The 10747-nt window shown below is 48.9% G+C and overlaps 1 protein-coding gene across 1 annotated transcript in view; it reads right to left on the bottom strand.

The window, feature by feature from the left end:
• LOC114612914 (centromere protein S-like) overlaps window positions 1–3590 on the bottom strand; it is an 11006-nt gene extending 7416 nt beyond the window's left edge. Inside the window, exon 1 of the mRNA XM_028758004.1 lies at window positions 3472–3590. Coding sequence (XP_028613837.1) covers window positions 3472–3519 — 48 coding nt within the window. The 5' untranslated portion in view covers window positions 3520–3590. The remainder of the gene's footprint in view (window positions 1–3471) is intronic.
• Between the last annotated feature and the right edge of the window lie 7157 nt (window positions 3591–10747).

The raw sequence follows: 10747 nt of genomic DNA, 5'->3' as shown, positions 1-10747 counted from the left end.
CAAAGTAGCAGAACCTGACGGCCGTTACAAAAGAAACGGCCGTTACAGGGCACCAGCCAAATAAAGGAGCACTCTACCCAAGTCCAACCTGCGGAACCAATGACGTTATTGGGTGGATTTACAGAGCAGCCACAGGACTGCAGAGCCTCAGCCAGCATGGAGGGTAACACGTGAGTACATGCGGCTGGGTGGGAAGTGCAGATGGGTGACGGAGACCAGGTGAGGGTCTAGTGGCCCTCCCACTCTCCTGGACTGTGAGGGTCTCCCACACAGTCACAGCTGCTCTGTCTGGAGGTTAGCACTCTATGATGTCTGAAGACAGAGCTGAAGCAGGCATGGTGACACCTGAATTCAAGACACCAGCAGGTACACACTAGTTAGGCCAGATGAGGACCAACTGCAGAGCCGTTTGGGTGAGGCCAAGCAGGGGAGCCTCATCTACTCAGACATCAGGCAAGGTAAACCAGGCCTTTGGCAGAGAAGACAAAACCGTCAACCTCAGAGGGAGAAGACCCTTGAGGTACTCTTTCAGGTAGAGTTGGGAACAGGACACGGATCTTTCTGACCACATCTGACTCCAGGAAGTTTTGTCTGCCCCTGCCGGCTGAGCTGCCTTCTGTCTTCCAGGCTGCAGACCTGGGGGCTAAATCACCAGACCCTAAACGTACTGCCTGGATCCCAAGAACGCTGGCTGAGTGGGCACTGGGGTCCTCGGGAGGTAGACCAGAGCCCAGATGCAAACCTTAAAGTTATCTTTCCAACCTCGTTTAATCAGTAAGAATCTGCTGTCTACTAAGAGCCAAGCTCTGCTCTAAGAGCTGAGAATTCAGAAACAAAAAGGCTCCAGCTATGTACATCAGTGGAAATCTCTGTGATTTCCAGGCTAGCCAGGGCTACCTAGTAAGACTCTGTCAAAAAAAAATTGTGTGTGTGTGATGGGTCATTGCTGGCAGCCTGACAACTGACACTTGAAAGTTGACCTGACAGCAGCCCCTCCAAAATGAATATAATAATAATGTCTATGCTTTCCATTGCACCTTTGCTCTTTTTTTTTTTTTTTTTTTTGGTTTTTCGAGACAGGGTTTCTCTGTGTAGCCCTGGCTGTCCTGGAACTTGCTCTATAAACCAGGCTGGCCTCGAACTCAGAGATCCTCCCGCCTCTGCCTCCCAAGTGCTAGGATTAAAGGCGTGCACCACCACTGCCCGGCCTACACTTTTGCTCTTAATGGAATCTTCAAAACTGTCAGTGTCAAAAATAACAAAAAAGGGGGTTGGAGAGATGGCTCAGCTGTTAGGCGCTCTGACTGCTCTTCCACAGGTCCTGTGTTCAATTCTCAGCAACCACGGGGTGGCTCACAACCATCTGTAATGGGATCTGACACTCTGTTCTGGTGTGTCTGAAAACAGCTACAGTGTGCTCACATACATAAAATAAATAAATCTTAAAAAAGAACTGAATATTAAAAACAACAATAAAATGCTGGTTGGTAGTGGCACACGCCTTTAATCCCAGTACTCAGAAGGCAGAGGCAAGCCGATCTCTGTGAGTTCAAGGCCAGCCTGGTCTACAGAATGAGTTCCAACATAGCCAGGACTATATAGAGAATCTCTATCTCAGAAAAACAAAACAAAAAAACTCAACAACTAGAGAAACCTGTGTAATGTAACAAACTATCAGAAGGATGTAAAAGAGCAGAGACTTCCTCATCTGCAGGAGACACAAGCTGAAAGGTCCCACGCTGAACTCGGCTTGTGTTCTCATCTGAGTGCTATTTTATTTTTTAGACAGGATCTCCCTGTAACAGTGGTTAGCCTGGAACTCACTCTGCAGACCAGGCTGGCCCGGAACGCAGAGATCTGCCTGCCTCTGCCTCTGCCACCCAGAGATCTGGGATCAGAGGCCTGTGCAGCCATGCCAGGCTTCATGTGACCCTCGAGCCTCCAGCAGGCTGAACCGGCTCAGCCACTCCCTAAGGACGGTCAGGGCTCTAATACTGAAATAAGAGCCTGAGAACTGCGCTTGCTCCAGAGAGCTGATGAGAGGGGTTCTCTACCGTCCCAAGGCTGCCGCCGCCCTTTAACTCAGTTCCTCGTGTACTAAGGTTGTTTTCATTTTTACTAAATTTTAATACATAAACCGCAAATTTATTTCATTGCTGCTTCATAACTACGCTGCTACCGTTCTGAATCATAATTATCAGATAGACATATCTAATTGGGGTCGCAACCCACAGGTTGAAAACCACTGAAATAAAAGCAAGCTGCCAAGTGAGAACAGAGGATGGCCACTTGGGTGTCCATGGCTCGGCTCCGCAATGGTTCTAAATGTCGGGATTTCTTAAAATAAGAGTGCAGGGCAGTCAGCTGCTGGAACGCAGATACCTAAGGAAGCAACCCCCAACCCTTAGCTCAGCCGAGACTGCCGGTCTGACTCATCAAACTGAACATTGGCTCTGGCACCACCCTGAGCAGTAGTCATAACTATTCCAACTTTGCAAAGGGGAAAACTGTATTCGAGCCACGGCAAACTGACTAAAGGCCCCAAAATCACAACCCACGCCAGACGGCGGGTTCCAGCGGTTGAATCCGGGCTCTGCAGCATAGAACAGACAACAGCATTTCCCAGGTCCTAGGAAACTCCTCAGATCCTCTGGCTCTGTATCTACAGGCCTCACTATGTAGACCAGGCTAGCCTCAAGCTCACAGACATCTGTTTGCTTGGACTCCTGAGATTAAAGGCCTGAGCCCGCACGCACTGCCCTCACTTGCTTCTGAGACAGGGTCTCTCTAGGAACTTAACTGAAACTCATAATCCTCCTGCCTCGGCCTCTGAATCAGTCTGTGTGTCTCTCCTGCATCTCTCTGGCCCCCACACGCTATCCTCAGCCTCTTTTGTTTCTGTTTGTTTTGTTTTTTTCGAGACAGAGTTTCTCAGTGTAGCCTTAGCTGTCCTGGAACTCGCTTGTAGACCAGGTTGACCTCAAATTCAGAGATGCGCCTGCCCCAGTCTGGGATTAAGGACGTGCGCCGCCACCACCATCACCAGGCCCTCCTTTGAGACAGGGCCTCCTGTAATCCTGGTTGGTCTCGAACTCTATGTCGCTGAAGATGACCCTAAACGTGCCTCTACCTCCACCCAACCCCCTCGCTTCCACACACCCCCGTCCCGTGCTGGGGTCACAGTCGTTCACCACCGAGCCCGGTCTGTGCGGTGCTGGGACTCGAACCCACGGATTCCCGCATGCTGGGCAAACGCTCTCCAAGCCTCATCTTCTTCCCCCTATAGCGCCCACAGGCGACCCTCGCGGCGCTGGGAACCCGAACGAGCCGGAAGCCGGCTCGGCGAACCCCGCCCCTCCCTGCAGCCGAGTGACGCATGCGTGCACGCGGAGGCCGTCTAGCGACGCGGGGCCTTTCCCTCTCCCGGGAAGTCGCCGTCCTATCCTTGCTGGGACCCCGTTTGTTTTGTACCTGCCGGTTAGAGAACTCCTGCTGCTCCTCAGCCTCTCCCTCCTCCATCACTGCGGACAGCCCCGGCAGGCGCGCCGCTGTCGGGTCCGACTTTCCCGCTCTACCTCCGCGACGGGCGGCGTCGAGGGTCAAAGCGCGAAGCGCCTCCTTCCTGTCCCGCGCGCGCCCCCTGGCGACGGCTCGCGGGAGAGTCTTGCTAGCGTTGGCGTGACCCAAGGCATCGCATCCTTTTAATCCCAGCACTCAGAGTCATAGGGCAGGTGGACCTCTGTGAGTTCAACACCAGCCAGGGCTACATAGTGAGACCCTGCCTCAAAATAAAATAAAACAAAATGAATAAAATAAAACAAAATAAAATATCCCCCCCAAAAAAACCCCAAAAACAAAAAACAAGAGTGTATAGCTCCCAATTAACAAATGATAAAACATTGGGGCTGGCAAGATGGCTTTGTGGGTCAAAGCATCTTGCCCTGCAAGCCTGGGGGCTTGAGTTTGATCCCCACAACCCACAGAGGAGAACTGACTCCAGAAAGTTGTTTCTGACCTCCACTGTGTGCTCACACTCACACAAACCATACACACAATAGCTAGTTAATGTAAGTTACTAAAGACAGTGCTTTCTATGGTGAACTGTTCACGCACACAACCTCAGATGTCCTGCAGAGAGTCATGGATTTTTATGGTTCTTTCATCAAATCAGACTGAGATCACTGCTCAGATACTATCCCTTCAGAGCGAATGGTTCATGTTACCAGGGATGAGGGAGTAAGTCTGCCATGAAGGTTAACTGATTCTCAGGAGGCACAGCAGTCATACCATCTGCTGTTCCTGCAGAGGACCTGGATTTGGTTCATGGCACCCACGTGGTGGTTCACACTGGTCTGTGAATTTTATAAGCCGACAGAGAAAGATGCCCAGGGTGAAACCATTAGCACGAGGGTGAGCGCTCAATAAACCATCCCTGCCTGACTGAGATCAGTGTTTGTGTGCTTTGTGGGGCAACTCATGGACCTCAACCAAATCAATCTTTAAAAAGTAAAATATAGAAGCCAACTGGTGGCTCACACCTTTAATCCCAGCACTCAGGAGGCAGAGACAGACAGATCTCTGAGTCTGAGGCCAGCCTGGTCTACAGAGTGAGTTCCAGGCCAGCCTGGGCTACACAGAGAAACCCTGTCTCGAAAAACAAAAACAAAAAACAAACAAACAAACAAAAAAGGCAAAAGGACAGAGCCAGGGTGTGAGTCAACGCTAGAGTTCTTGCCTGCAGTGTTCAGGGCCCCCAGCTTTGATCCCCAGTCTGTGAGGTGGAAGCAATGAACCCAATGTGGATCTCCCTCCCCATCCCTGCTTCTCTCCTGTCCTTCCCTCCCTTCCTCCAGTTGTTTTCCTCCTGCCCAACCTCACTCTCTCAGATCCTCATTCACCCATACCTCAGTTCCATAAGCAAAGGACTCCTTTGCTGCTTCCAGTTTTCCATGCTTGGAGAATAGCTCTCAGTTTTTGTGCTAGTCCCAAGGCAGACAGATCATGAACTCCGGAGTCTCCCCTGTGTCGTTAACGTCACCGCCACCGCTGAAACACTCAACACCCAACCGTGGCTGAGAGAATCTGCTCTTTCCATCCTGTCAGATCCCCAGCGTCATCTACTTCAGGGTCCAGCTGAGATCACTGAAGGGAGGATTGGGTAGGGATGCCACCCAGCCCACCCAGATGCCACACAGACGCCATAACATCAGGGGCACGGGCAGCTACAAAGATAGTGTCTGTGTACAAAGACACCAGTGAGGTCACCTGGGGGGGCTGCAGAAAGGAGTTCATTTTTTCCACCAATTAAAGAATTAAGAGGCAAAGCCAGGAGTGGAATCCCACGCTTGGTCGGCAGAGGCAAGTGGATCTCTGAATTCAAGGCCAGTGTTGTCCTCATAGTGAGGCTGTCTGAAAGAAAGAGGGGGAAGAAGAGGAGGAAGAGGAAGAAGAGGAGGAAGAGGAGAAGGAGGAGGAGGAGGAGGAGGAGAAAGGCAGGAGGGAAGTCTTGGGGGGGGGTGTCCTGAGTCCTGCCAGAGAAGTTAAGTAATGTTAGAGAAATCAAGCTTCCACTTAGGACCTCCCCTTCCTTCCTTCCTTCCTTCCTCCCTCCCTTCCTTCCTTCCTTCTTCCCTCCCTCCCTTCCTTCCTTCCTTTTATTTTATTTATTTATTTTTTTGCAGTTTTTCAAGACAAATTCGCACTACGTAGCCCTGGCTGACCTGGAACTCATTCTATAGACCAGGATGGCCTCGACCTCACAGAGATCTACCTGCCTCTGCTTCCTGAGTGCTGGGGTTAAAGGTGTACATAACTATGCCTAGCAAGTTCTTGTTTCTTTTTTTTAAAAAAAATTTCATTTATTTTATGTATATGAGTACATTGTAGCTGTTTTCGGACATGCTAGAAGATATCAGATCCCATTACAGATGGTTGTGAGCTGCCATGTGGGTGCTGGGAATTGAACTCAGGACCTCTGAAGGAGCAGTCAGTGCTCCTAACTTCTGATTCATTTCTCCAGCCCAGGTTCTTGTTTCTTAATTTAAAAAAAAAAAAATCTGGCGGGCAGTGGTGGTACACGCATTTAATCCCAGCACTTGGGAGGCAGAGGCAGGCAGATTTCTGAGTTTGAGGCCAGCCTGGTCTACAGAGTGAGTTCCAGGACAGCCAGGGCTATACAGAAAAACCCTGTCTCGAAAAAACAAAGCAAAAAGAATTAAAAAAAAAAATCAAGAACAGACACAAACAGAAACTTGAAGATGATGCATCAGTGTTTAAAAGGAAACCTCGGGACAGGCAGGTTGTAAATCTCGATGGAAGAAAATGGAGAAGAGAGGCTGGCATGGAGCCCAGCTCCGCGGCTACAGTCTGCCACACTATGTTAATCCCAAAGACTGGAGGACAAAGACCACCAACCCAAATCTCCACAGCCAAGTATGGGAGCAAGCTCTTGTATTCATGTGCATGAGCTGCCTCCCGCTAAGGCGGGCTTTGAGAGGTCAGCATTGAGTGTGAGGGAGACAAGGCTTTTATAGCTCAGGTGCAGGGTTTACAAATGGGGGATTTGGCAGGCAAATAGGCGGGGTTACAGGAGCAGAACATAAGCATAACAAGTTAGTCATAACGACCTCCTGAATCAAAGTCATAATTGCAAGGTTGTCATAGCAACAGATAGTCATAACAACCTTTTGAAACAAAGGTAGGATTGCAAGATGGTTATAACAACTTTTTAAAAAAAAATATTTAATTTATTTAATTTGTAAGTACACTGTTACTGTCTTCAGACACACCAGAAGAGGGCATCAGATCCCATTCTAAGTGGTTGTGAGCCACCACGTGGTTGCTGGGAATTGAACTCAGGACCTCTCGAAGGTAGTCAGTGCTCGTAACCACTGAGCCATCTCTCCAGCCGTATAATAACTTATTAAAACAAAGATATGGTTGCCATTTCCTGGAACCGGGAGTACAGTACAGTAACCATTTATAGTTAAGGTTACAGGCAGGGCATAGACCAGTCCTTGAGAAACAGATTTAATCATAAACAGGAATGATCCTAGTTTGTCATTACTATAAGATGTCTTTCAAGCCTAAAATGGAGTCAGGCTGGTTCATCAACTACAAAGACAGAGCTTTTCTATAAAAGAGCAGGGAAGCCCGAAGCACCCCAGTTAGACTCTGGGCAGCGCCAGAGAGAGAAAGATAGAAGAGAACAATTCTGAGCAAGAGGACAGATGGTGGGACCCTCTGGCAGCGGTAAGGATGGCACTTGGGAGCAGGAATCCAGGTCAGTAAAAGCACAGAATCTTAAGGTGAACTTGTCTTTATGGGGGTGTCCCCTGGCCAGGTCCCTGAACTGTCCCACTGGGTTAGCCCTAAGAGAGGAGACAAGGGCCTCCCCACCTAGAGCTAGATCCCCTTCTTCAAAGCAATAGGACCACAGGTCATTGAGTTTGACTATTCATGGTTTAAGCCTCTGAAGACCTTAATCTAGTCTCCCCAATTACCACAGCAGCTTCTCCCTATGAAAATCATTGACTTTGCCAGGATGGTGGTGAACACCTTAGGCTGAGGCAGGGGGATAATGATCTCAAGGTCAACTCAGGCTACTGGGCAAAACTGTTTCAGAAAGACAAAATAAATGACTATTACCTCTCAGCCAGTCCTCTGTGTTCCCCAGAGTGCTATCTTGTACTGAAGCGGAAATTCCCAAGGCTAATGAACATCACTGAGGTGACCTGTGGAATTTCAGAGTCTAAAACAGGCGGGGTCTGGAATTATTTCCAACTGATGGCGCAGGAGCCTAAAATGGCCACTAGGTGTCACCATTGTTCCACTGTGATTAACGTCAGGGCTGCCTGGTTGTCATATTTGTAGTTAGCAGAGTCCTGCCTTTGTCCCCTCACGAACCTAGGCACTGGCTTTCTCGCTTTCTGTCTCATCTGCCCATGTGAGGCCCACTTTACAAGTAGAAATAGCTACAAGGACAAAAGAGTTCCTCACAGGATTAAACTGCTTGCAAGTGGGTAGAGGCCAGATTTGATCCTGAAGAGCCAAGCTCTGGTGTCTGTCCCTCTGCTCACTTCCCAGCATCCTTAGCACACATAAGACACTTAAGACTTCCTGAAACTTTTTCAGCTGCATTAAACAGGACACCGCAAATATCAGTTCAATTAAGCTTCATTAATTTTTTTTATTGGTTTTCCCTTACATTGAACTGGAAAGTATGGATTTGGAAAGCAGTCTCCATTAACAAATAGCATGTCAGGATTTCCTGCTTCTCTCACCACTGGGGAAATGGCACCTAGCACATAGTAGGTGTGCAGTTCAAGTGACAAATGACTGAGAGGCATTTATGTACAAATGTCTGTTTTGTACAAAAGGAGAGGGCCGACTGTCTCACTGTCCTGCCACCAGACCGTTGGGATTCAGGCTCCCACTCTGTGGGTTGGACAGCCTCACCTCTTCTGATCCATCTGGCAGTGACAATACCACTGAGTTCAGAGAGAGCAGATGACCAACCAGTCATTCAGCATGGGGACCACGTAGGCTTGACACATACAGTCTTATGAAGGTCTTATGTGCCCCCAGGAAATCCCAAAGGAGGCACGGATTTCCCATCTCAGCCACATATCAAAGCTTCCTCTCTAGGTGTGTGTGTGATTAGCAGGTATTTTCTTTCTCTTTCCTTCTTTCTTCCTTTCTTTTTTTTGAAAGTTACTCTGTATGCCAGGCTAGACCCAAACTGGGAGATCCCCCTGCCTCTGCTTCCCCAGGATTAAAGGATACACCACTGCTGCCTCGTTGGCGGGTGTTATTTTCTGAAGATTGCAGAATGCGTGCTAGTGACAGGCACTTCTGGTCCTGGATTGTCCAGTTATCACTATTGTCCACCCCACCCCTCTGTTATTTTTTTTTTTTTTGAGACAGGGTAGTCTCCTGCACCTCAAACTGGCTGTATAGCTCAAGGTGATCTTAAACTCTGGTTTTTTAAAGATTAATTTTCTTTTATGTATATGGGTGTTTTGCCTGCATGTATGTGTGCCTTGTCTGTGTGCCTGACTGTGCGCCGTGGCGGTCAGAATAGGGCAGTGGATTCCCCTGGCTAACACATACCATTTAATTCCAGCACTTGGGAGGCAGAGGCTGGCAGATCTCTGCAAATTCAAGGCCAACCTAGTCTATACAGAGTTCCAGACAATCCAGGAGTTACATAGTGAAACCCTGTTGTTGTTTTTTTTTTTTTTAAAGAAAGAAAGGAAGAAGGAAGGAAGGAAAGAAGGAAGGAAGGAAGGAAGAGAAAGGAAGGAAGGAAGGAAGGAAGGAAGGAAGGAAGGAAGGAAGGAAGGAAGGAAGGAAAAAACCAAAGCTTAGGAGGTCACAGGCTGTGGGGAAACCCTTCTGTTTGTTTTACTAAACAAACATGTCGGCTAACCACCCTCTAAGTGTTTGTATGTCTATCCATAGGCTGTGCTGCTCTCAGCCTTGGCCAGACAGGCTTCTTCTGCAGTGGACAGCAGTTAATTCTGATTTCTAACTAGCAAACAGCTACTGTGGATGTGGCATGGCCGTACATCTCTAACACTAACCTCAGGAAGTGCAGGCAGGAAGATAAAACAAACAAACAAACAAACAAACAAACAAAACACAAAGAAAAATCCTCAGCTCCATCGTGATTCTGAGGCCAGCCTGGACCACAGGAGACCGTCAAACAACAAAATAGCTTCCTGGACTCAGCTGGTCAGCCTGTTAGTACACACTTGTCTTCCCAGCACTTGGGAAGCAGAGACAGAATGATCCAGAGCTCTAAGTTAGCCTGGGCTACATAAAAAGACTGCAAAGAAAAAAAAAATCTAACGAATAAGAAAACTCTGTCCCCGCCTTCCTCCTCTTTCCCGGCTTGGATTGTAGGTGTCCCCTAGCCTTGTACAAGGTGAGCGGGTACTCTGCCGCTGAATGATTGTAGGTGTCCCCTAGCCTTGTACAAGGTGAGCGGGTACTCTGCCGCTGAATCACACTACCAGCCCAACGGGGTTTCTGTTGGTGCCTTCTACCTAGAGGAGGGTAAGGGTCTTGGTATATGTAGGCTGGCCTTGAACTCTCCACCCTCCTGCTTCCAGCTCCTCCATGCTGGAATCAGACGGGTGTGTCATCATGTCTAGGCCACTACACACAGTACAGCATGAAGATGGAGGCCAAAGGGCAGCTTTCAGGAGTGCTTCCTTGGGCCTCTTCCCTCTTGGACCTGAGACTAAGCTCAGGTGCTCAGGCTTGGCCTTTCCCCACCGAGCCGTCCTGCTGCTATCAGTCAGAGCTTGATCTCACTCATGCTCAGCAAGTGCTAAACCACAGCCAGTAAGAGATGGGGTTGGACTAGAACCCACATGAAAGAACAGACTGTCAGGCACCAGGCATGTACTTGAAATCTCAGTGCCATGGAGGGAGGCAGAGGCAGGTAAATCCCTGGGGCTCACTGGCTAGGCAGCGTAGCTGAATTGGGTGAGATTCGGGTGACAGCGAGGGACCTCATTTCAAACAAACCAATGGACTTGCACATGTGTGAGCATGCAAATGAACATACTGGGAAGTGCTTGACTGCACAAGGAAAATGCCATTAGGACAGCTCCGAACTCAAGCCCTAACTGCACGGCCTTGACCAGATTGTACTCTAGTTCCCCAGCAGTTTCACCTTTTGGTTTCTTTGGTGTGGGTTTGTGCTCATTCACATGTGTGCCCAGAAACATGGACACCA

The sequence above is a fragment of the Grammomys surdaster genome, unplaced genomic scaffold (assembly GCF_004785775.1).
Source record: "Grammomys surdaster isolate TR1022 unplaced genomic scaffold, NIH_TR_1.0 126185, whole genome shotgun sequence".
Lineage (NCBI taxonomy): Eukaryota > Metazoa > Chordata > Mammalia > Rodentia > Muridae > Grammomys > Grammomys surdaster.
This window is presented reverse-complemented; position numbering and strand designations above follow the sequence as displayed.